Source organism: Rhinichthys klamathensis, unplaced genomic scaffold, assembly GCF_029890125.1.
Source record: "Rhinichthys klamathensis goyatoka isolate OS25496 unplaced genomic scaffold, OSU_Roscu_1.1 h1tg000909l_1, whole genome shotgun sequence".
NCBI lineage: Eukaryota > Metazoa > Chordata > Actinopteri > Cypriniformes > Leuciscidae > Rhinichthys > Rhinichthys klamathensis.
In genome coordinates this window covers 28776-56388 of record NW_026607254.1, presented here as the reverse complement: position 1 = coordinate 56388, position 27613 = coordinate 28776, and the positions used below count along the sequence as shown (strand labels likewise).

The 27613-nt window shown below is 38.1% G+C and overlaps 1 protein-coding gene and 1 long non-coding RNA gene across 4 annotated transcripts; both read right to left on the bottom strand.

Moving 5' to 3' along the window:
• Positions 1-86: 86 nt before the first annotated feature.
• Positions 87-21971, bottom strand: wrap53 (WD repeat containing, antisense to TP53). Of its 3 annotated transcripts, none has more exons than XM_056244104.1 (11): positions 21949-21971; positions 18944-19195; positions 17695-17872; positions 17499-17594; positions 17297-17405; positions 15337-15425; positions 6628-6851; positions 4753-4964; positions 4531-4634; positions 4299-4442; positions 87-761 (listed from the first exon to the last, which is right to left on the bottom strand). In XM_056244104.1, the coding sequence occupies exons 2-11, from the start codon at positions 19188-19190 to the stop codon at positions 548-550; spliced, it is 1617 nt and encodes a 538-aa protein (XP_056100079.1). In that variant the 5' UTR covers positions 19191-19195; positions 21949-21971; the 3' UTR covers positions 87-547. The 3 variants fall into 3 exon arrangements, with proteins under 3 accessions (XP_056100079.1, XP_056100078.1, XP_056100077.1); XM_056244103.1 differs by lacking the exon at positions 21949-21971 and adding an exon at positions 21806-21839; XM_056244102.1 differs by lacking the exon at positions 21949-21971 and adding an exon at positions 21806-21822 and having other exon boundaries at positions 18944-19205.
• A 1892-nt stretch (positions 21972-23863) lies between these two features.
• LOC130078554 (uncharacterized) lies at positions 23864-26864 on the bottom strand. Its single transcript, XR_008805941.1, has 2 exons — positions 26385-26864; positions 23864-24221 (listed from the first exon to the last, which is right to left on the bottom strand). It is a non-coding gene; the product is annotated as an uncharacterized LOC130078554 (long non-coding RNA).
• Positions 26865-27613: the final 749 nt, after the last annotated feature.

The window sequence follows — 27613 nt, the reverse complement described above, 5'->3', positions numbered from 1 at the left end:
TGTCTTACATGGATTAAACCTGCTCCTGTTCTGTCTTCACTGAAAGTCCCAGACAAGGCTCGACGTGTTTCCTGAAAGCAGGTGAAAGGAAAACAAACCCAAAGCGAATCGGAAAAGGCCGTGCAGGTAAATGGTAAACCTGAGAGGCATCTCACTCCAGCAGCGACAGGGCAGATCCTGAAAGCATTGCTAGAAAACCCAACGTAAACATCAATTTAAGGAGCCATCGAAACAAAAATGAAAACTATGAATGAATTATTCATATTTCAGAGGTGTTCCAGGTCATCTAAATCATAATTTCTTGTCGGAACCAGTTTCAATTCAATTGATTTTGGTTCGTTTTGACTTTTAGACATTCACAGATTGAGGTTTATGAACCTAGCGGCATGCAAAAAGGCCAGAGGATTTAAAAAAAAAAAAGGACTATTCTACAATTAAAACCAATGCAGAATTACAGCCTTACAACTCTTCACCTTAACAATCAGTATGATAGGTTTGGCAGTAGATTATGGGTCCGTTTGGTGTGCAGTTTTTACAATCAAAAGTTCTAGCTTTCAATGACTGCTGGCTCCTCCTCCTGCAGCCTCTCATTGGTGGAGCCCAATGGGCCGGCCCACCACAGCACCAGAGCGTTGTCCTGTCGTACGTCATCTGTCGGCATCGCATTCCCCTCGTCTGAATCAGAGTCGCCGCTGTCAGACGGCCAGCAGAACTTGCGCTGACCACTGGACGAAGCCACTAATGGCATGAAAGGGTGCACACTAGAAAAGAGAGGTAAAGTTAGCAATATTTAGTAGGGCTGTCAAACGATTAATCGCGATTAATCGCATCCAAAATAAAAGTTTGTGTTTACATAATATATGTGTGTGTGTACGGTGTATAATTATTTTATATATAAATACACACACGTATATATTTAAGAAAAATATGTTATTTATATATAAAATGTTTATATTTATATAAAATATACATTATATATAGGCTACATTCAGTCTATATACAGTATATACATGCAAATATTTCTTAAATACACATGCATGTGTGGGTATTTATGTATTAAAAATAATTATACACAGTACACACACATATATTATGTAAACACAAACTTTTATTTTGGATGTGATTAATCGCGATTAATCGTTTGACAGCCCTAATATTTAGTCATTTACATTTATTTATTTAGCAGATTAAAACGTGCACTATGTAATAGGGGTGTAACAATATATCGTAATACAAAAATGCAATAATAAGTGTATCGTGGATAGTGACAATATGTATTGTGTATAGTTCACCCAAAATAACATTTCTGTGTGAGTTTTAGTGTACATTAAATTACTATAATGTTGAATACAACGTATAATAATGCAATGGGGGAATATTTGTGTGTCCTGATAATGCCAAATGTCTTATGTTACCAGTAAAACATAACCTACATTATTTTAAATATATCAAGTCAGTGAAAGAGTGTAAGCATATTCGTCTAAAATAATTCAGTATTTTGAGCTTCAGAATCATGAATATTTGTATTCTGGTGTCACTATTGTCCTGTGCATTGGGTTACAAGTGCAAGCATATTCATTTACACACACAATGTAATATCAAATTTAGCATTTTAATCAACAGTACATTTTCTGCTAACCTTTTACCATATGTCTTGGAGTATCGCAATAATATCGTGTCGTGAGTTCAGTATCGTGATATGTATGGAATAGATGTATCCTTCGCTGCCTTTGATATCCCTTCCAATCTGTGAGAGTTGAGCAATAAAATAAAGATGGCATCTGAAAGGTGTGTTTGCTGGTCAGTTTGTGTGTAAATGTAAGTTTTTGATCAACATTTTCCACTTCTGTAATTTCTAGGGAGAAATTACAATTGTAGTAATTAAATATTCACCAGAGCTCGCTCTATTTAGATCATTAAACCGTTACTCTGCCTCAGAAGTCTGTCCGAAATCAGTTTCGTGAACCTACACAGACCAGCGCTTGCACTGCAGATAAATAGCTTCGATGGCAATAAACACTCGCTGTTTATCATTCATCTTTGATATTAAGCATTTTATGTATTTAGTCTTTTCCTTTAAAAAGTCAATCTTCAATTAGGGGCACATCTTGAAAAATGTATTTGTTTAAAAACGCATACATGCACAAATAAATTAGATATACCCTATTATTCAAATTTTGGAGTCAGTAATATTTTTTTAAATACTTATAGGAATTAATACTTTGAAAATTAATACTTTTATTCAGAAATATCCATTAAATTGATCAGAAGTGACTCTTACATTGTTACCAAAAAAAAAAATCTATTTCAATTAAATGTCGTTCTTTATATTCAACTTTCTGTTTGGCAAAGAATCCTGAAAAAATTTCCACAAAGTTTCCAAAAAAAAAAATTAAACTGTTTTCAACATTGGTAATAATAAGAGATGTTTCTTGAGCAGCAAATCAGCATATTATAATAATTTCTGAAGGATCATGTGACTGGAATACAGCTTTCAGAGGAATAAAATACATTATTTTAAATTGTAATATTATTTCACACTATTACTATTTTAATTGTATTTTTGATTAAATAAATGCAGCCTTGCCGAGCATAAGAGACTTCTTTTGAAAACATAAAAAAAAAAATCATACTGACCCAAACTTTCAAACAGTAGTTCATAAATGCAGCATGAATTGATAATATGCTTTCTAAGTTCTTGAGAAAAAGTGCACATTATAGTTTCCCTGATTTTAATAAATGTATTCTAGAGGAAAAGGCTGGGTAAGGGACAAACCTAAAATAGGGAAATTCTGGCACAAATTTAACATTTGAGTACTCTTAAAATTAGGAAAATGAAAGAGGCACAATAAAAAGATAAAGAGATCACAATCTATCCATTAAAGCGAAGATTTATAAAGCATTATTTCTTTGAAATCTGCAAATAAGGTTTAAATTTTAGTCACATTTAAAGTCATTGTTATGCATTTAAATAATACTTGTACCTGATGCAGTGTTGTGCCTGAACGCGTTCATTGAACGATAGTGAACTGAACTGCGAAAGTGAAACGAACGTGAACTGAACGTACTGAATTACTGCCTGATGAACGTTACTGTGAACGCGTTCATTCTGGTGTCTGTGAACGCACGCTCTCTCAGTTTAACTTCGTTCAATAGGGTGCCAGATTTCTATAGAGCCTTCCAGGCGAAAACCCGGCTAAAACACACGTAAACAGGCCTGAATATGTAGCGAAAAAAACACCCAATCTGGCAACACAAGCCACCAGTGTCGCACCCAAGGGGGTAATCCATCGACCGGAAGTTGAAGCCGGCCGGGTGCCGCCATGTTGTAGCAGAACTTCACTTGCGTTAGCATTTCCATTGACTCCCATTCATTTTGGCGTCACTTTGACAGCGAATAACTTTACATCTGAGGCGTTTAAAGACTCCATTTGTCCATTATTTATTTCTAAAGAAACACGACAATGTATAAAGGGCTCCATTACCTTCTATGTTACACTATGGCCCCGTAGAAACAGATTTAGTAAAAATAGGCTAACGATTGCGTCATAACCACTCGACTCTCTGTCGCGCTGTACAGAAATGACCGTACAGACAGGAGGAGAAGCTCGCAGGCAATCGGGGGGACGTCCCGTCAAGGGAGAAGCCCATAGATAATGAGTCCATAAAAGCAACGGAATACTTACTCCTGCTCACTCACGCCAAAGAACTCTTTGCTCAAGTTCCCCGTCTCTGCAAGATTAACGTTGGCAATTTTCACGCACAGCTACTAGAAGAGTAACGTCTGTCAGACAGGTTGCTCACGTCATCAAGCTTACTTTGAGTCGGTTTGAGTCTGCGCGTCAGGAACGGAAGTGCTCAGAAATCGCTAAAAATGGGCTTCAACTGTCTCGACTGAGTTCCAATGAGATGGCTCTGTCCACTTCTTATACTGTCTATGGTCGCACTGCCGCATGCGTCATCAAAGCAAAAAGCAGCATGAGCTCGACAAAGCAGCGAGGAGGCGTCGTATCGTATGATCAGTTTTAAGACAAGGTCGGTGAGGATGGGAAAAATCTTACATTTCTGTGCAAACTTCGCCCACCGATAAAATAATTGATGTCTGTGGTTGCAAATGGGCTGTGGCAATAATTTAAAAAATAAAAAAATTGCTCACAGCAACATATGGAAAAAAAGAACTATGAACTAGTTAATTTTTTGGAACTGTGACCTTAGTTCAAAATTGTGATGTATGAACTATGAACTGAACTAGTTCATTTTAAAATGTGTGAACTGAAGTGAACTTTCCCAACACTGACCTGATGCCATTAGCACAATCTGTGTGCGCCTGATACTGCAGCATCGGCTGTAGTGTCTCCTCCTTCCCATCGGGTGGCGCTGTGAGGGTGTCCCACACTGACACCACACCATCGGTGTCCCCGCTCAGCAGATATCGTCCGGATCTAATTCAGACGCGCAAATATCAACATTACATGAGCAGAACACAAACGGGTCTAATTACTATGGTTGAGTTGTAAATCTTGATCCTACTGGTCCATGTCAAAGTAGATACGCTGGTTGGTATTGACGTTCCTGTGCATGGAGAACAGAACCTGTCCTGGATCTCTGACGTCCCAGCACAGGATCTCCGAGTCCTAAAGGGAGTGACACACAGTATTAGCAAGACAATTCAAAACATACAAGCAAATAGCAGTGGCCGATGCATCTGATATCCGTCATATTTAATTTGACGACATGTATGAGCACACTGACCTTGCGGCCGCCCGTGTACATGTGATAGCCGTTGGGTGAGAACAGCAGGTGTGTAAGGCCTCCGTGGTGTCGAGTGGGCAGAAGAGCCAGCAGAGATCCATCCTCACAAGAGTAAAGGCCGGTCGAACGAGAATATGAGCCTAAGGCGTACATGGACTGGCACGGACTGAAGGCAATACAGGAGATAATGCCAGTCTGACCCTGTTTCTTCACTTGAAAGAAGAATGATGTAAGAAATTAGCGGAAAGAAAAACAGGAACAAAAGTTATTTTGTATTTTTGTATTAGAGAACGAAAAAGATTTATGGAGTAATGAGAAAATACAGAGGGGCGTTTCCCAAACAACTTGTTGGGAAAGGGATAGTTCACCCAAAAATGTAAATTCTGTCATTAATTACTCACCCTCATGTCGTTCAACACTCGTAAGATCGTTCATCTTCAAAATAAAAATTAAGATCTTTTTTAACGAAATCTGAGAGCTTTCTGTCCCTCCATTGACAGCTACACAACTGACCCTTTGACGCTTCAAAAAGTTCATAAAGAGATCCTAAAACTAGTTCATATGAATTGAGCAGTTTAGTCCAAATTTTCAGAAGAAACTCAATCGCTAGCCTTTATATGATGATTTAATTTAGGCTTTTACATACATACTGTATAAACATTGATCAACTAACATAAACAGAAGCTCAACTGAACCTGTGACAAAGTGGAAGTTGCGTAGCTGTTAATGGAGGGACAGAAATCTCTCAGATTTCATCAAAAAGATCTTCATTTGTGTTCTGAAGATGAATGAAAGTCTTACGGGTTTGGAACGACATGAGGGTGAGTAATGAATGACAGAATTAAATTTTTTGGGTGAACTGTCCCTTTAAGGGGTCTAACGAGAAGCTGAATTTACTTGCTAACGGGAGTCAAACAACATTGCAACTTTACTCATAAATATAGAATTCATTTGATGTGCCGTCACAGTGTCCACTTCTGTTCAAAAGTTTGGGGTCGGTAAGATTTTGATTTTGTCTCGTATGCTCAAAAAAATTAAAAATTAAAATTAGATACAAGTTACAATTAAACAATTTCAGTACATTTTAAAATGTAATGTATTCCTGTGATCAAAGCTGAATTTTCAACATCATTACTGCAGTCTTCAGTGTCACATGATCCTTCCGAAATCACTCTAATATGATGATTTGCTGCTCAAGAAACATTTCTCATTATTATCAATGTTATTTTGATGGAAAGTGTGATGCAATTTTTCAGGATTCTTTGATAAAATCTTAGCACAACATTGAATATATTTCATTCAACATAGAAATATTTTGTAACACTATAAATGTCCTTGAAGAATAACTTTCATTTTTTACCTTTTTTTATTTATTTGACCCCGCACTATTGAACAGTAGTGTACGTATATCAGCTACTTCACAACAACTTGGTATGTGGCTCATCCAATCAGAATATAAAGATGGAACTATATTATCAATTTTACTATAATATAATAGGCCTGCATATTTCAAACACTCATCAGTCTGAACAAAAGATCTTTTGTGTTACATCCAGACCAATAATTACAATAGCAGTGTTGAAACAACGTGAATGAGTCAGACACCACAAACATGCTAAGATAATTATATCCACAGCCACTGTCTAGATGAGAGCCACGCATGCCATGTTAGCTCAATCAAGCCAAATACGTGTGTCCCGCCATGAATGCGCTTGGAATGAATCCACCCAAACAAACAAAAAGAAATGAAATGGGATTACAGGCATTCCACACCCATGCAAGCCAGACAGCCGTCTTAATGACCCTGATTAAAAACCGTTTGAAGAGTGAGAGTGATTGATGTAGAGGTTATTTCTGTACAAGTGGGACCCTCACCCATGGTGGGCCTTTCCTCGCAGTCTCTCCCGGGACGGTCGGTGTGGAAGACCCTGACGGTTTTATCAAAGCCGCAGTAGAGCTGAGAGCCGTCGGGAGAGAAGCACAGGGAATGGGCCGCGGTCAGCTCATCCAGGTGGTTGTAGGGTCGAAAAGATGCACGGAGGTCCCCGTAGAACGCGTCCCATATGTGGACTGGGTTGTCCCGGCTACTGCTGGCAATGCTGAAGGGGCAAGCAATAAAAAGAGAGAAAATGAAATACACTGCAAAATCTTAAAACAAAAACAACAAGAGAATGCAACATCAGACTGGCTTTCATCTAAACCGGCAACACAAAAGACCCATTCACAATCGAGAATCTAACAAATGAAGAGCTTAGACAATCTGAAGTGAAAGATGACGACTACCGCTAGATGAAAGAAATTAGGCATATGAGTACGTGCCCTCCAAAGGATTGGAAAATCCCTATCCCTTGGCATTGATAGGGGACAGTACAAACTATATATACAAGTATATATAAACTAAAACATTTTTTTTACATAAATTAAGGATTTCAGAACATTGAAAAAAAATAAAAAATTCTAGAGCTATTTATAAACCATCTCTGCACTTCGTGGCTAAACAAGGCAAGTTATTGCATGGAAACTTGGTCATGTGGGGATTAAATACATGAATACTCTCATGAATATGAGTGAACGCTATGATTTTACTGTAAAACTGCTAAATTGTCAGATTGTTTTTCAACAAATTCGATTGCGCAGTGTAACAGCGCAGGACTTCTGTGTTGTACGTCACATGTAGGCTCACTATTGGCCGACACTGGTCATGTGTGTGATGTGTGTGACGTACACACAGAAGCGTTGCGCTGTTACACTACGTGAACTCACTCGAGGCCCACAGAGAAAGGAAATTAATAGTTGAATAAAGTCGTTATTTTTGTTGTTTTTTTTGCACACAAAAAGTATTCTCGTCACTTGATAAACTTAAGGTTGAGCCACTGTAGTCACTTGGACTATTTTAACGATGTCTTTAATAACTTGTGGGCCGGCCAGTTTCAATCCCTTAGAAGCCTATGGAGGAGTGATCCAGCTCTCAGATTTAATCAAAAATATCTTAATTTGTGTTCCGAAGATGAACGAAAGTCTTACGGGGTTGGAACGACACGAGGGCGAGTAATTACTGACAGATTTTTCATTTTTGGGTGAACTAACCCTTTAAGTTATTGTAATATTGTAATAGGAATCCGATGGGGAGTTTCGGTATGAGGGCGAAAAAGTTTCCCTCACAGGTTTCCCACATGAGAAATCAAATTTGCCTTCGTCTTTTGACATATAAGAGTACTTTGTACCATTAAACAATACTGCAAGTTTCAGAGCTTAAAGGTAGGCTAGCAATAGCAAGCTAGCTTTGAAAGCATGAGATCCCACCCTCACTTCAGAGCGTCTCTAAAGCCACGCCTCCTCCAAAACACATGAACACACACAGAGACGAGAGACGGCGTTAAACTACCTCATGTTTAAAAGCACATAACATTACAATAATAATGAACGTAAACAACTTAAAGCACTGACTTGTACCATCTGACTGCTGCAGATTCATTTCGGCATTGATAGTGTTGACAAAGAAATGCATAAATCTGAGTCTGAGGACGTGAACAGCTCCGGCTAGAACGTCACGGTTTGCCATCTCATAATTACGGTTACGACATGCTGTGAACGCTTGTTGTTTTGGTTCAGGAGGAACTGTAAAGGATGGCTGATGACGTGTGATGTCTGCATGGGAATTCCAGTAATCGATCACAAAATCATGGATAATTTTCCTATGGGGTGGAGAACAGTCTTACAAAAGCTAAAGTAAACACTACATCAATACTGTAATGTTAGTTAGCAGGCTAGCGGAGGCAAAGCTTTGCCCTTCGTTTACATCTTAGCAACTACATACAACTCATAATTGGAACTGTTAATAGAAAACACAAGTGCAAATAATAAGACATACTTAGAAGTTGTGATCCATAAACAACAGATTTTCCCGACAAAATGGGAACAGCTACGTCTTTCAGGAGAAGCTTTTGTGCGTATAGTCGGCATTTTACTCTGTCTGTCTGCTGTTCTCCATAAAATAAAACACAAACGTTGAGGTTATAATGTTCAGGAACAGTGCTTTAAATAAATTTGAACCTCTCTAAGTTCGTCAGCCTTAGGACAAACTTTTTCCGGGTGGAAAAAACTGCGACAACACCCTTCATCTTCTCTGGCGCAGCTTAACCAGTTCTCGCAAAACTTTTTTGCATATTCCGTGGCCGGAGATTATTTAAATGAGGAACATTATGACTTCATTATGACTTCCCAAACGAGCCGTTCATTGTAGAGTCATTACAGACTAAGATAGTTTTTGAAAAGTGGATTCTGTTAAATTAAATATCTCCCTTTGGAGTGGACTTTGAGCTTTGTAACCTTGCCTTTGTAAAACACTGTTTGCACTGTATTTTATTTCCGTTTTATTCTAAACTGTTTTAATGAATCTGATTTCTTTTGATTAGTTCAATTACTTCTATGTAAAGCACTTTGAATTACCATTGTGTATAAAATGTGCTATATAAATAAACTTGCCTTGCCGATCTTTTTTATGCTCAAACTAACAGCAACATTACAGACTAACTAAAGTTGAAAAAGCATAATAGGACCCCTTTAAAATAAAAAATTTAAATCCATGTCATGACCCCTTTAAGCTGGTTATGCAAATTCACTGTGCTGACCAACAGAAAGTGGATTGTAAAGCTGTGCTTTAATATGCTATTGACAAATTAATGCCATATGGGTTTGGATTGGCACGACAAGAGTAAATGATGTCAGAATGTTTTATTTTTCGGAGAACCATTCCCATAAGTACAGATCCGACGTTCTGTCTCAACAGGAGGGCAACAGTTTAAAAGTGAATAATGAGAAACTACACAAAATGACTAGAGTCGAGATGGAGGAAGTAAATGACCTGAATACTAAGCACCTCCCCTGGAGGAAACAGCCAATCATAAGTCAGAGTTAATGATCAACCCCTGTGGACCTTCAAGCAGCGCTTTAAGCCCGTGGCAGCAGCCAGAACATTACGCTACGCACGCCTGGAAGACAAATACGCGAAAACTGCTGTGTTTCACAGTGCTTCAGAAATACCTGTAAACAATATCGCTACGACGAGATAAAAGATGACAAATTGTTACTGAGCACGTCTCGTCTGACTTCTTTAACCTCATCCTCTTCATCTTAATGATTCCTTTATGAAGTTTACAGTTTGTCCTTGACCCGTGACTTGTCGTTCCTCCCTTTCCTTTGTCATTTTCGGTCGCTGCAGGGAGGATTCTGTAATCCCAAACAACGTTTGATCAGAACTGATGCTGTGTGTGTGAAACAGCACATGCCACAGTTAACGAGCCCTCGTTAGCAACCTGCCGCAGTTATCCATGACGACTGCCATTGATTCGGACTGATTTCTGTTCCATTGGCTTTTGTCCAACGAAAAACATAACCATCAAAGAGAACATCATTAAATGAGAGCTGGAGCGACAGAGAACTGGAGATGAAGAATAAGAGACCACTTACTTCCTCCCTAAACAATTCCAGCACTGCTTTCTGCAAACCCTTACACACACAACAACAATTGTGCAGACAGACAGACAGATAAATAAATAAATAGATAGACAGACAGACACAACAGCACTCAGACAGACAGACAGATATACAGACAGACAAACAGACAGATATACAGACAGACAAACAGACAGATATACAGACAGACAGACAGACAGATATACAGAAAGACAGACAGACAGATATACAGACAGACAGATATACAGAAAGACAGACAGACAGACAGATATACAGACAGACAAACAGACAGATATACAGACAGACAGACAGATATACAGACAGACAGACAGATATACAGACAGACAGACAGACAGATATACAGACAGATATACAGAAAGACAGACAGACAGATAAATAAATAAATAGATAGACAGACAGACACAACAGCAGTCAGACATACAGACAGACAGACAGACAGACAGATATACAGACAGACAAACAGACAGATATACAGACAGACAGATATACAGACAGACAGATATACAGACAGACAGATATACAGACAGACAGATATACAGAAAGACAGACAGACAGATATACAGACAGACAGATATACAGAAAGACAGACAGACAGACAGATATACAGACAGACAAACAGACAGATATACAGACAGACAGACAGATATACAGACAGACAGACAGATATACAGAAAGACAGACAGACAGATATACAGATAGACAGACAGATATACAGACAGACAGACAGATATACAGACAGACAGACAGACAGATATACAGACAGATATACAGAAAGACAGACAGACAGATAAATAAATAAATAGATAGACAGACAGACACAACAGCACTCAGACATACAGACAGACAGACAGACAGACAGATATACAGACAGACAAACAGACAGATATACAGACAGACAGATATACAGACAGACAGACAGACAGATATACAGAAAGACAGACAGACAGATATACAGACAGACAGATATACAGAAAGACAGACAGACAGACAGACAGATATACAGACAGACAAACAGACAGATATACAGACAGACAGACAGATATACAGACAGACAGACAGATATACAGAAAGACAGACAGACAGATATACAGATAGACAGACAGATATACAGACAGACAGACAGATATACAGACAGACAGACAGACAGATATACAGAAAGACAGACAGACAGACAGATATACAGACAGACAGACAGAGACAGACAGATAGACAGACAGACAGACAGACAGACAGATAGACAGACATATGGACAGATATACAGACAGACAGATATACAGACAGACAGACAAACAGACAGACAGATATACGGACAGACAGATATACAGACAGACAGATATACAGACAGACAGACAGATATACAGACAGACAGAAAGACAGATATACAGACAGACAGATATACAGACAGACAGATATACAGACAGACAGACAGACAGATATACAGACAGACAGACAATAGATATGGCGCTTTTCCACTGCTGGTACGGCTCGGTACGGCTCAGTACGGTTCGGCTCGGCGTGGCACGGTTCGGCTCGCTTCGCTTTTCCACTGCGTGGTACGACTCGGCTCAGCACGGCACGGCTCGGTTCGCTTTAGCTCGGTTTGCTTTAGCTCGGTTTGCTTTTCCACTGCAGTTAGTACCGCTTCAAAGTGGGTGGGATTATAGCAGTGCCCTCAGATTTCTGATTGCTTAATAAAAATAAATAAAAACTTGAAGCCAAAATATTTTTTAGTGATTATATGAATTACACTGCGCAAACCAAAGTAATACTACCCACCGGATGAAGAAGGGTTGGCTCTCAGTCTCCACAGTACATAAAATATTCATTTTATTTTATTTTATTTTTCGTGTTCGCATTTATGAGGAAAAAACAATAATACCGACGTGTTCTCCGTTACGGACGTGCAGCGCTCTGAAAGCGGCACTAAAAGATGCTTTAAAACTTTCACAGAGAGAAACAGAAAGCACAAAACCTTTCTTTAACCTGAATTTCGTTTTGTATTAATTGTATCTTAATTTTAATCAATGTTTCATCAACCAATTGCCTGGATTTAATAAATAAGAAGTAAATATAGCAGACGATAGATAGGAAACGGAGGCGCGTGAACTGGAGCTCGTCTCATGAACCGAAACTCAGCATATAAGGTAGCCTACTTGCCTCACATGTCTACTTTTAAACAGAACAATTCAAAACGAAAGAAAACAGACTACAGACTGCTCTCTGCTTATGTAATCGGCTATTTACTGGCTATTTAAATCTCGACAGAGGTGGTACCATTTAAAGCGAGCCGTACCATGCAGTGGAAAAGCGCAGATAGATAGATAGATAGATAGATAGATAGATAGATAGATAGATAGATAGATAGATAGATAGATAGATAGATAGATAGATAGATAGATAGATAGATAGATAGATAGATAGATAGATAGATAGATAGATAGATAGATAGATAGATAGATAGATAGATAGATAGATAGATAGATAGATATTTTACCACAGTTAAAGGAACTTAAGGGATGTTGTTACGCACGGTGCAAAAATCTGTCACATTTTGAGCAAGAACTAACAGTTTTATAAATAGGCACAATCAAAACCACTCACTCCCTCCAGAGGGTTTCGCAGACATTACAGGAAACGTGAGCAGCCACAATAAATCCAAGCCTTGAAATTTACATTCTGGGTTGAATCCAACAATCTCCACCAGAGGAGGAGACAAGGCTCATCAGCGCTGATCATAACAGAGAAGAAACACAGCAGCGCTGATCTGGAACAATAGCAGCTTAATTAAAACTCAATCTCTTTAAAGCCGTGCCATGTCTCTGGAAAGAATTAACTGGGCCACTTTGTAAACCAGGCAATGGAGATTGTAAAAATGTGACTGTTAATCACTGAATGAAACCTGACCATTTGATCCAAATGGTCCACAAATTAGTCAAGTCCAAATGGTCAAATTTAGGAAAAAATACAGGTTTGAATATAGAGAGGATAGAGACCCAAAAATTATCAATATCTAAGTCAACTTTTCCAACAGCCATGAATACATTACATTAGTCTTTACTAAGTGACTATCAATGTCGTTTTTGTAAAGTGAAAAGCACAAGAAATATTGGAAAAACCTTCTTCTGATCCTCCTCTAGGCCTGGGGTTACAAACATTGGCATGTAGAGCATGTTTTATTTTGCTATGAGATGAATGGGAAGCCAAACACAATTATTCTCCACTGAACAAACCATATGCATATTGCATATCAATTTTGGCACTGCTGCATGATTCTGAGTTTGTCAGTCGCCCTGCTGAACGGAGAATAGCGCACCGTTTATTCTGCTTTATCTGTTGCTTACTAGCTTTCAAAACAACTGTTGAGATAAATACAAAATGAGCAGTATTAATGAGTGTTTCAAACCGCCCATCAAACACAGTCCTTAACATTATCAGTCCAAACACAAACCACAATAACAGGGTTTCTCGAAATGGTGTTATTAAAGGGATACTTCAGGATTTAGCATTAAACTTTGTATTAGTAGGAAACCTGTAGTATTTTCGAATTACCGTGCTTTCCACCCTCATATCCCCCTGAGACGAGAGATTTATGTATCTTTTGTCTGGAAAAAATCCTCCGATGACGCAAAAATCGTCATTTTGCGTCATCGGAGGATTTTTTGGCCAGAGGCTAAAGACTACAGCCAGTAGTACGGGCTGTCCCGCATGTTCTCAACCCGCCCATAGAAGGTGGGATCTCACTCACAGAATGTACACATAGTGTCAGACATCTTTTTTGGAAGCTAAGCTAAGCTAGCAGGCTCTTGTTCTGTGGAGAAAGCTGAGTAGTAGGGGTTACCATCCTCTTTTTCCCGGACATGTCCGGCCGTCGATGTCCGGGATTCAGCTTTTGCTTTCTGCAGTCGCCATTCATTGTTTACATGCACACCTTTTGTTTTAATCTAACTGAATTCATTCCGATTGGTGAATCTGGATGTAGTGTTTACATGAACGCTAAACAAGTGATCGGTTGAAAATCCCCGCTCCTCCGTGAGAGATACGAGACCGGTGCGTCTCACAGGTGTCGCTCATCGGTAATCACGCCACCGGCCTCGCGCCGTTCTCCCGCGGCCCTCACTCGTCCTGCTCGCCACAGTAAACACGATGAATGGCGACCGTAGAACGCAAAAGCCGAATCCCGGACATTTTGGGCGATCTCGAAACACATTTTCGGGCAGACTCATCACGGAGACTCACTAGTAGCCTAGACTTGTTGTTTAACTACTGTGCTCTGTTACCGGTAGGCGTGGCCTCCTAGGGCAGCGAAGCAAGTGCATTCTGGGAGTTGTTGTCTTTCATCCACATAAGCCAAAAGTACATTTTCTGTCTTTTCTCAGTCTAGAAAGCTCCAAATTCAAAACTAATTTCACATTTCTTCTACATAAATGACCCATTTTAAATACACATTCATCTTTCCAGAGGTGAAGTATCCCTTTAAGGGAAGATGTACTCCTCATACTCTTAATCCAAAGGAAACAGGGCAACGCGAAAACTAATATTTTGTAAATCTATAAACTTCAATTCAAAAGCTTTTTTCTTTCTTTCTCACTTTTATTCAGCAACAATTGATCAAAAGTGACAGAAAATATGTTTTATCATTTAAATGTGCTGTTCTTTTAAATTGCTAAACATCAATGAATTTCATAAAAAGTTCATCAGTTTCCACAAAAATATTAAGCAGCACAACTGTCATAATAACAAGAAATGTTTCTTAAGCAGCAAAATCAGCATATTTGAATGATTTCTGACTGAAGGATCATGTGACACTGAAGGATCATGTGACACTGAGGACTGATGCTGAAAATTCAGATTTGCCCTCACAGGAATAAATAGCATTTTAAAATATATTAAAATCAGACATTTGTTAATAATATTTCACAATATTACAGTTTTTACTATATTTTTCGATCAGATAAATGCAGCCTTGATGAGCATAAGTGACTTTCAGAGACTTTTTTTTTTTTTTTTAATCTTACGGATTCCAAACTTTTGAACAGTAGTAGTGTATAGACACACACACACACACACACACATTATATATACACTCACAAGCATGTGTCCGGGTCCATAGAGGTCATCTTAGGGAACCAGCAGTAGTCATAGATGGTGTCTCCTTCTGCCATCTTCAGCACTGGACTCTGAGTGGACACACAAGCAACAGCATTACACCGTGTACAGGACTTTCAAATAAGCAAATGTTTATATATTTAAAGGTAAATCAAGGGTTTAGACGCAAAGCAACAACAAAAAAAGATCCTTTGACTCAAGGCTTTCAAAATAAAGATGCCAGTATTCATTTAAATTGTGTCATGAGCAGTCCTGGGGAAGGTTACTTTAAAAAGTAATGCATTGCAATATTGAGATACCCCCTAAAATGTAACTACTGCATTACTTTTTATGGAAAGTAATGTGTTACATTACTTTCTCTCACCTGGGATAGGCTTGCATGTTTGTTTTTTAATAATAATAATAATAAAAAAATAAAAAAACAGTTCTGTTTTTTGGCAAATAAAGGCCCTTTCAGTCACACCAAAAGTGAAATGAATAAGCCTCAGGCTGAAGGAAATCTGCACATTCACGTCTGTACAGTAGAGGGCGCAGCTCAAACAAACCTTTCAGCTGTTCTGGATTGCAGAAGAAGAAAATTCAACACTCTTACTTCATAAAAAGAATACAAATGTGATGTTTACCTAAAGTTTGAATACCCCTGTTTGTATTCATTTTGATGAATACTGAATTTGTTTTTGTGCAAGTCAGAATAAGTAAATGCCTGCTCACAGTGGGTCTCATTCATGAAACAAGAGCAGAACGAATTTTTGTGTAAATCGTGTGTAAAGTGGTTCTGGCGTAAATTTTCGGATTCATTAAAATGTTCGTATTTTCCAAATGTTAGTTGGTACACAAGAAATCTACACCTGCTCCCAGCCACGCGTAAATAGTGCGCTTAACACCCGAACGTTTTGCTCATTAATAAGGCTGCATTTTAATTCACCTTAATCAGGTACATATTTGCACAGCATTTTGAAAAAATATTATATATAGTAATTACATACGTTTTTTCTTATTATGAGAGCCAGTAATAGCATCTGCGATTGGTCCTTCTCCAGTTTGAATACTATTTTTCCGAAGTGAACTAATTCGTTTTTTTGCTCTCAAGCTTAATGTCAAACCATTTTCTTCTCACTTCTGGGAATGCTCGATTAACAGACGAAACTCCATTAACTGCATCTGTAATGCTGCCAAGCTTCCTTTTTTAGGACCCGATACGCCACTATATGTACGCTTGAAAATAAAATGTGGCGTTTTGAATGAACTTCTGATAACAAAACTTCAATTTCTGCATCTGAGAATTTTTTTTTTCATTCGCATTCATGTCATAATATGATACCCATAAATAGTTGTCAGTCGGATTTAATGGGCGGGATTTATGGAAATTGAGAATGAGCGTGCACGCGCATCCCATTTACGACTGATTGGAATTCATTAACACACACACACATTTCACTATCACATCTGACGTTTACGAAGTATTTGTGAATCAGGAGAAGAGTTTTCGGGAAGGTCTCTTTACGCGCAAATCGCTCGCATATTTACTCGTATATTTACGAATGTTTCATGAATGAGACCCATTTAGTCTAGAGCCGCAATAACCATCATGTTCTCACACACACACACACACACACACACACACACACACACACACACAACGCCTCTGCACTTACTCACGATTTCACAACATGATGACAGGAGAGCTGTCAGTCAATACATGTATAAAAAACGGACTTGAATAAATTATTTGGAAAAAGTAACTAATATGTTGTTGCAAATTTAAAAGTAATGCATTAATAGTTACATGAAAAAGTAATCTGATTACATAGCTTTAGTTACTAGTAATGCATTACAGTCACGAGACATTTATCATTTTGAACACTGGTCAAAATCAGTTCTTAGTATTTCTACTTCTACAGCTACATGGTAAATATGAAAAGAAGATCTGGAAGAGGCTGACCATCTCAGAAAGCATGTCCCAGCGGCTGCTGTACACCTCAGGCGGGACGTTATACACGCGAAGAACATTATCAGCGCTGTTGGAAACAATGCAGGAACCATCTGGAGCCCTGTGGAGAGGCGTCATAAAGAAAGATCAATACTGTGGTACGCTTTACACAACACAGCCATCATTAATGAGTCGCTTCATCAGTTATGATCACCATTTGCAGCCTCTGAGGTAATTCTCAGCCATGTGGGAGTATTCGGCCCAGGAGCCCGTCAGCATCTGAGGGTCATGGCTGAAGTCGAGGACTTGACTGACAAAAAGACAACATTGAGTCGAGAATATCCCTGTCCCAACGCATTTGTTCCCGCCATGTTCCCGGTCACAACAGCTTAAGATGACCGTATACTTACTAGTGCTGCTCAGTGGAGTTGTCTTCTGGACTCTTGTTCTCAGACTCGTCTGCTTTATCCTCCTCGGCCCGTCCGAGCGTCTCTCTGGTCTCGGCTCCGTTTCGATGCCACTCCACGTCTCCTTCGATCTCCTCAGGTCCCGCAGCACGTTCGGTTTCATCAGTGTGATGACAGGCAACTGACAGAATCAAATTAACATTAGGTATGTTTGCGAATTTAATGTGCAAATTTGTAACATCACATAAAACATTTAGAAAGTTTCCGTCCCCTCGTGTTCAAGAGAACAGAACCGTCACTTCCTGGGAAATTGGCGCAAAATATCTGTGATAAAAATAAGAGTTGCTGTAATCGGGGCATTTCAGTTTATCTGTGTCTTCTAATTAAATAATTTTTAAAAAAAGAAGAGTTTTTGTGCACATTTTTAGGAACATAGTATAGCTTAGTTTACCTATATTGCAGTACCTATAATTACAGCATTTAGGAAATGTTGTTAGCAATAATTTAAGGCAATTATCATCTATATTCTTGGTTGATCAGTTACAACAATATTATCAGATGTGTCATGTATCTGTCATCTAAAACTTTTTTTTAAATTATTATATTAATGTATACCATTAAAACATTGGTCATTTAATTTAATTTAATAAACATGAGCCAAATATTAACTACTTAATCAGTGTTTCTATATGTTTGTTTATGCTTCTGTGGCTAAATATTAATAATACAAGAAAAACCTATATATGATTTTTAAGCTCGATTTTCACTAATAACTCTTGTTAAAAGTACCAACTGAATAAAATGATCTTCTAAACACGTATGCTACAGTTGTCCATGGCTTGTTCACTACTTTAAATCAATATTAACTGTAAAAAGTGCAATTCAAATATACATTCTTATGATGTTGCTTGGCTCGCTGTGATTTAAGGCAGTTGTATTGGACAAGTGATCAACGTTCAATGGCATTCACATGTGATGAACCATGACTAAAGTAAACCACATTTCATTTCAGATCTAAGAAAAATAACATCACATCCAAAATGTATTAAAGTGAACCAAACAGTTCACTTACGGAGCGCTGCTTAACTATAAAATTGGATGCATATGAAAGACTAAAGGACAATATCTGTGTAATTACTTAAAGATGGCAGTAAGAGAACCACATATGGAGCTTATATCGGCACATATTAAGACATCAGAAGGGCATTGCTGTAAATCAGAAGCTATGAAGTGCTTGTAAAAATGGCCTTACCTTCCTCTAGAGTCCCAGAAGCACCTGGGCTCCCACGTGTCTCCTCTGAGGGCATCACCGGCTCCTGTGTCAGGAGTAAATCAAGACCCACGTCGTCCTGCTCCAGTCGAGGCTGCTTCGCTGCTGGTGGTGCTTCCTCTTCTTCTTCTTCCACTCCTCGCTGAAGAAAAGCCTCGTGAGGAGGTTCTCCATCCGCCTCTGTGTCCTGTCCTGCACCACCATCACTGCTTTGACCTGCAGCTGACATGCCGTCTTCAGGGGCCTGGGGAACATGCACGATTCATATCCTTTCAGTCACGGGGTTCACATACAGATTACATACAGCGGCAGTGAGAGTTAAACTTATATATGAGCTTGCACATTCAGATATCTGACTATAATACACATGAAAATACATTTTGTAGTACTTTGTAATATTGTAGTAAACCGGATTTATTTCATATAAGTCCCTGCTTGACACATGTCAAGTCAAGTCATCTTCATTTATATAGGGCTTTTAACAATGGAGATTGTTTCAAAGCAGCTTTACAGAGATAAACATACAATTTACGGTAACAGAGATTGTTTTGGCTTTATAGCGATTTTTGAATAATGTTATTTCCGGCTAAAGTTGCTTTTGATTGATTCACTTCCAGCAAAATTGTCATTTGTTATTACATTAGGGGCCACTAAGACGACGGCGTTCTCTCTAAACAGACTTTAAACGCGAACCTGTGACCTGATGGCGTTCACATGCGTATTAAAAATTGATTCTATAGTTATATTCGTTTGAATATGTGCGCGCAGGTTTGTAATTTCCCTACAAACCATGCCTAAACTAGGGATGCATCGATCCGATACTCAGTATCGGTATCGGCTCCGATACTGCCATTTTTGCCGGATCGGGTATCGGTCAGAGGAGGCCGATCCAAATCCGATATTGTGCGTATTATTCTGTGTTATTGTTAAGCCCCACAAAAGGCACAAAAACATTATCAAGTACCATAAAGTTTTCGTGCACTATCTTATAAGTGTTCTGAAGCCATTATATAGTATAATGTGAGATAAAAATTAATATTTAAGTCATTAAATTCAAGACCTCGTAAACTTTTTCCCTCCGCTGCGGCTGTCAGTCATTCTCCATTCAGCATTTAACAGCGCGTCGCGTTCTGTTACGACAGGCAACACGATGAAACTCTCCAAGATCAAGATGATTCAATGTTACTATTATTATTCTTGATCTGTAGATAAAGGTCTATGGTTTAGCATAAAACAACTTTATATTGCTGGACTTTATTGCTGTAACTAAATCATGTTACTTTCTACCGGGCGTCTGTTAGATCGCAACAGAGTAGCCTATGGTCAGAGAGCACTATAATTGTTCTTCACGCGCACAGTAACTGAAATTTAAAACTGTTAAAAGAAAAGGCTCAATAAACGATTGCATAGATACTGTGTATAATACACTACGCATCGATATGTCTTTCCTTTGTGCTTTGAACTGTTCAATGCGGATTCGACGCGCTGCGCGCTGTGACTCCGTGTTGCTTCAAGCGCATCATTCTGCGCTCGGGATGCGCATAAGCGCTGTGTGCCGCACTGTATTGGATCCTTTCATAATCATATAATACTACTTTTGCGCAATGAAAGATTATTAATAGCCTTTCTTGTTCTGTCCTATCTATCATATGTTGCTGCCTCATTAAACAGCTGTGCTATACATTTAAAACATGTCTCAATTTATAGTAGCCTAGCCATAGGCTAGGCCCTATATATAATAATTTATCTTTTTGATTTTTGTTATCTTGTTTTTCATGAATGTATTTTACAACAATACAAAGAGCAATGTGTAATGTTTGACCAGATTTAGTGTTACACTTATTGTCTCTTATTTGTTCCCCTAAATTTTCTTCACTAAATGTTCAGATTTTATACAATTATTGTGCACTCATGATTTTTCTAGACTAAATTGCACTGCTGAATTATCCACTAATCTAGTTTATTATAGCATTTTTGTCACAGATTATGATCATATATTTTTTGGATTTGTTGTTTTTCTTTAAAATTAAGTTGTCTGTGTTAAGTAGATTGTGTTTAACACACAAAAGAGTGATTATCAGTTCAACACACAGAGTTATAGAAATTCTACTTGATTTAAAAAAAAACTGCACTGGTATCGGATTGGTATCGGTATCGGCCGATACTCAGAATTTTGGGATCGGATCGGATCGGTTTTGAAAAAGCGGTATCGTTGCATCCCTAGCCTAAACAAACTACTTGTCTTGCCTATAAATTTGATACAGAATTTTATGCCTATAAATTTGTCTTGCCTATAAATTTGATCACATGACATTTTATTCTATGAAACTCATTTATGAAACCCATAAATAATATAGTTTCTGCTATATGCATATCAAAGTTTCCAGAGAAACTAGCCTGAAAAGACCACCCTAGGATTCCTTAACTTTTACTAATTTATTTACATGCATAAACTATAATGTAAAGTGATGCCACACAAGGACTTCTGGTAATCTCCAGTTACGGTTTATAATTTTTATATTTAAAAAGAACTCTGTACTGATGAACCATATATAATAAACAGCAAATGTAATATGTTATTGTAAAGATACACGTACGTATTGACTCTCTCTCTCAATATACATTATACATAATATATTTTGCCTCCAAGAAACATAACTGCTCAATTACATGTACTGTTCTGATATTTCTAATATACATACTTTATTATATATATATATATATATATATATATATGGTGCAGCTGTAAGTTAAAGGGTTTTTACGGTTACATTCTTAAAATTATGAACATCTTTCAGTGTATAACAGCATTTTGACTCGTGCAGCCAAAGAGAGTCACTCTACCTGTTGTTTCTTTAATTCGTGTCAGACGTATCTTGTGCTCCGACAATCGTCCTCAGTGTACTTGTGTTACTGAGTTCAGATGACAGTTTCAGAGCATCTCTACTATAAACACACAGCGTTAAACCTAGTAAACAGGAACTCACGCGTCGTGTTTGTAATCACAGGGCGCCGCCATGCTTGCACTGTGTGTATGCGCTACCAGGTCACCTGACTCTCGCGAGATTTGCGTCACTTCACAGTAGCAGGTTTTCAATATATATATATAAAATATATATATATATAAATAAATATAAATATAAAAGGTTTTCAATATAAATCTTTTTAACGTATACATTAAAGCATAATTTTATTACTTTAAAATTCCTGCATTTAATACTTTGCAGAAAACCACAAACGGCTTGTCTTACGTTGTTTGTGTGTTGCTATTACAAGTGTTTATCGCACATTTCTATTTTAATATCTTTTTTTTAATCAGTATTTTAGTTAATTTTGTAAATTGACAAAATAAAGTTCTCCACAATTTCAAGGACATCATGTTACATTGTTTACATGGTACAATGATCGGCTACCCTTTTTATAAGCTCTTAAAGATTTCACTATGTCAATTCATAAGCATGCAATTTGATTCCTGTCTTGATTTAATATCTATTCATCCGGATAAACATCAGGCACGACTACATGTAAATTTTTCCAAGGGTGCATCCGAAATCACATACTTCCCTACTATATAGTAGGTGAAAAGATAACATTCAAACTACACACATTTATAGTATATAGAACGTATTTCTTAGCAGTCGTGAAATTATTACTTATTCAAAATAAGTACCTACTCAAGAGAGTATGTGATTTCAGACACAGCCAATCTGTTGAATACTTAATTTCTCGTGAAATGAAGGACGCATCTGAATTGAGACAGCCTTTGTCGCTCCGCTGTGATGCAATCGGCCTTCGAAGGATGCCGCCTCTGAATTGGGACGCAGTAATGGAGAGAAATGACACCCGACACCCTTTTTTTGTGTGTCAAATGCTAAATAGTGAGAAAACCAAAGTCCACACAAGCGCTTCATTCTTAAGTATTTATTAATTTTCTTCAAACAAACCAGAAACCCCAAAAACTATTCACATGATGAATATTCAAACATTGTCAAAATGGTTTCTAATGACCTTTTTTTAAATGGTTGCATCTCTGGAAATTTCAAGACATCCAACTCAGACGTGTGTGACAGCAAGCAAGAGCCTTTTCAGATCTCGTGATGCATTGCTGATTTCGACTCCGCCATCGCCGCTGTTATTCGGTTGAGCACTTTAATGAACACGCGGCTCTGTGACAGCGCCAATACAGTACAGTTGCTTTTCACACACTGAATCAATAGATATGACAAACATGTATTTTTTTTTAATCATCATTAACATTTTAAAACCTATTTTTGCATGCCAGTAAAGACATTAGGCATCTCTAGTTTATTCCGACCTGCAAAGTTACACAATTAATCATCTTAAGAGGGCAATACCGTACAAATCACAAATCTTTGTTAGTATTTCTGAACACAGACCTCTCTTCCGAGATCAAAGATGAAAAGGCATTTTTATGTTCGACACAATTCTGACCTGGAAACAGTTTTTGCCTCTCATATTGAAAATGCGAAGCAAAAACTGTTTCGACGTCAGAAAAACGTGCCCAGTTACACTAAAAAGTCCAATTACACATCTTTTGCGGGGATCATTTGTAATGTTATATAAATCATTTCACAGGTTCATAAACAATGTTTCATGGGTTCCTTAAATAAAATCACACGCTATTATGTCACAGAGCTAGTCTCACTTTTTTTGTTTTACGCATCTTAAGTGTGCCTTAATAGGCAGAACTGAACTGTTAAGGCATGTCATAAAAGAGAGGAAGAAAAAAAAAGAAAATTCAAACAAATCTGAAAACCCAACAGAGAATGGGAAAGGGTTAAGGTTATATACAGTATTTACATGGCAGCCAGATTGAAGTGTAGTGGGACTGTTAAGCCATGTCAGCGAGTGTGTGTAATTGAGAATTCATTTTTGAATGTGTGAGTGTATTTCAGTTATTAATCATGTGTGTGTCGTGTTTGTAAAGTTCACTCTGGCTGCACTCGAGCAGAACTATTCTGTGCAGGTTCGAGATCTCATAGTTCAGCTGTTCCAGCATTCACAGTTCACTCCCTCCTCCTAGCGAGGAAACAGGTTCCTCTTAGTAGTCCGAATATGGTGCCATGAGTCCATCAGTCCTCCTGGGTTCTTCGTCATTGACATGCAGTCATGATTACATGTGCTGTTGGGAATCTCCATCCTTGGGATCTTCCTCTGAAGGCGGAGGACAGGAGATGGAGACGAAGACGAAGCAGTGGAGAGCCTCTATCTCCATCTGAAGATCTGGAACAGCAAAGATCTAATCAAAGCAGAGAAGAAAAAAAAAAGGAAGAATTTTTTTTTTTGAGAAAAAAAAGAGTAGATCTAATAAGCAAGGGTTAATGCCCGACGAGGTGTCCATTGTTAGGTATTAATGGACGACGGTTGCCTCTGCCAAAGTCCATTAATACCTAGACAATGGACACCTCGAAGGGCATTAACCTGCTTACACCATGGACTAAATGTTTTTTTATTTTTTTTGTCGGTCCGAAATGTGAACGCACCTTTTAAAATATATTATACCATGGTCTGGGTAAATACTCGATTCTGATTGGCTGCAGGGTGTCCAATAAAAAGTGATAGAGGACACCTAGTAAAGGAGTTCTAAATAAACCGTCAGGCGTAACCAGGGAAACCAAGTTATTGTTTGTAAAAACTTTAGATTTCGATTGTAAAACTAATTAAAATATAAACTAATGTTTTAAAAATGTGTTATTTGGCAAGTGACCATGGTATAAGCGGGTTAATACCCTTCGAGGTTTCCATTGTCTAGGTATTAATGGACTTTGGCGGAGGCAACCGTCAAAGCTTCGTCAAAGCAACCGTCAAAGCTTCTTACAGACCGAAGCGCCCGCGCCCTCAGATCACTTGGACGTGGCTGTGTTTACAAGAGGTAAAAACGATATAAATACTGTTCGTTTTCTCACACAAACCGCTCGTTTGGTGTCTTAGGCCATCAATGTGTACTTACATTTACGAGTCATTAAATCATGTTTAATTTGGACTTCTCTGTGCATGCTCTTTGAGGTGGTGACCATAGACCTGCATTATATGACTGACAGACAAGAACGGTTTGACCTAAACATATCAAAATTGAAACTACTGCGGACACAAAGACACATCTTGGATGCCCTCGAGGTAAGCTAAAACATACCAAAAATTAATTTCAAAGTGAACTATCCCTTTAAAACGTGCGTTCACATTTCGGACCGACAAAAAAAAAAAAAAAAAAAAAAAACATTTAGTCCTGGTCCGCTTAGGGTTCACATTGGCATTTTAACACCGAACCTGAAGGCATAGGGATACGTTCACAACCTGATTGGTCGGCTTTTATTACGCATATTTTGTGACTTACCGAACATCCAAAACAATGCTGTGTTCTGGGATAAACGCGCTCGTTGTGTGTGCGTAGCCTAAATATGATGGTATTTTGACCAGCTGAGAACTTGTGGAGAGTTTATATAATGTGTAAAGGAGTCAAAACAGCGGCAGGAATCCCTCCGTCACACACACACACACACAAGCGAAGACGCGGTTCTGATGCCTGTACCGAACTGTGATGGGCAACATCGCGACTATGATGAGGAAAAACAGGTGTGCTTGAGCATTCTGTCCTTTGAGGGTCGCATCTTGTGACATCATGTCCTGTTATTGGTTCGTTTGTGTCTTTGTAACATTATCACTACCGTTCAAAAGTTTGGGGTCAGTAAGAGGTTTTTTTGTGGAAAGAAATTAATAATTTTATTCAGCAAGGATGTATTACATTGATCAAAAGTGACAAAGCTTTTGCAACATAATAAATGCCTATACTATTTCAGATAAATACTGTTCTTTTGAACTTTCTATTCATCAAAGAATCCTGAAAAGAAATTGTACACAACTGCTTTCAACATTGATAATAATTATAAATTTTTCTTGAGCAGCAAATCAGCATATTAGAGTGACTTCTGAAGGATCATGTGACACTGAAGACTGGAGTAATGATGCTGAAAATTCAGCTTTGAATCAAAGGAATAAATTACATTTTAAAATATATTCAAATAGAAAACAGTTATTTTAAATTGTAAAAATATTTCACAATATTACTGTACTTCCAGTATTTTGGATCAAACAAATGAAGCCTTGGTGAGCAGATTAGACTTCTTTTAAAAATCTTACCGTTCTAATAATTTTGGGCCCTCACTGTATGTATATACAGTATAATACAATCGAAAAAGCTGTGGACCTTGCATTTAAAAAAGGTTGAGAACCAATGTTTTAGCATTTTTTGTTTTGCTAGGAGGATGCTCTGGGCATTGTAAAGCCATCACTAGTTGAACACACCTTTAACCCAAAGTACAGTAGCAGTAATAACTTTTGTAAGGAATAGGGGAAGGTAAAAATGTAATAAATCAATGAATAAACAAATAAATAGTATTCTTACCAAACTAATGGTCTTGCGGCGCCGTAACCACTTCAAGCCAAAGGTGAACTTCAGCCATGCAGTCAGCAGGAGGCGGTAGAGCTGATGGAGCTTATTAGTTATTGATCTCCAATACACAAACAAAAAAACAAAACAAAAACTGTCCTCCAGTCTTTAAAAAAAGCCTTTTTCAGTCATCAATGAAATATTTAATTCCAGTCCACAAAAAAAAAAAAAAAAAAAGAAAAACCGTTGGCTAGCACCCTGGACCAAGCAGTTTAATCCTTTTTACTTAACGGAGAACACTGTCGAGTAAATATGTTCTGAATCTCCACATTGTAACCAAGTTTGGAGGCTGTTCATATAGTCTTAAATATCAACATTGTTCAGTGGAAATCCTGTCCCAATGTGTCTGAAACTTCCCTTATCCTTCTACGGTAAAGCTTGTCTGGTGTCGTTCTCAAAAAGCCCGAGAAACAACCACCGTAAGGAGAACGAGTCTCACGCCCGTCTGCTGACAGAAAGAGGACATCTTGCCTTCTCTGCCTGTGCTCTCCAAGCCCAAGTGAAAGCTCCTCACAGTTTTGAGCAAATGAAAAGTGCATAGGGAGGGTATCAGGGCAGTGCTTGTCCCTTTGTCATCTTGATGAAGACGATGGCCATGACACCCCGTCCACCCTCGGATGAGAGAGGGGAAGAGAAATACAAAAACTAGAAGCACGTTCACACTGTCCAAGGAATTATCTGGCAGATCTGAGGTCATACATATGTTCTTGTTCTCAATCAACATCCATCACGGATATGTCCATCCAGAAATAATCCACAAGATGATTGGGGGAAATGTTAAAGCATTCAATATATGCATCTCAAAGTACCAAGAGGTCATCTGTGCTGTGTGATTTTTGCCTTCTTTCCAGGTCCATGAAGCATTTCTGATCATTTCATTACAAAGAGAGATTAGTAAACAAAAGAAGTCCAGTAAACAAAATATGGTCGCCTTTATGATTCTAAAAAAACACAAAAAAAAAACACACCCTGTCCGTAAAGATTAAAGGTACATGAAGAAATCTTTGATGTATTTCCATAACTTGTGTTCCAGCAATCCAAGTTTGTTTCAGTCAGCGAGTTATATAGGCTGCGTTCATATCCACATGCAAAAAGGAAGGGTCTGACGTCATGCCATTGAAGTCCCCTTCCGACAAAACGATTCTCAACCGCAGAATCGCATATTCAATCACCACAAAAATGAA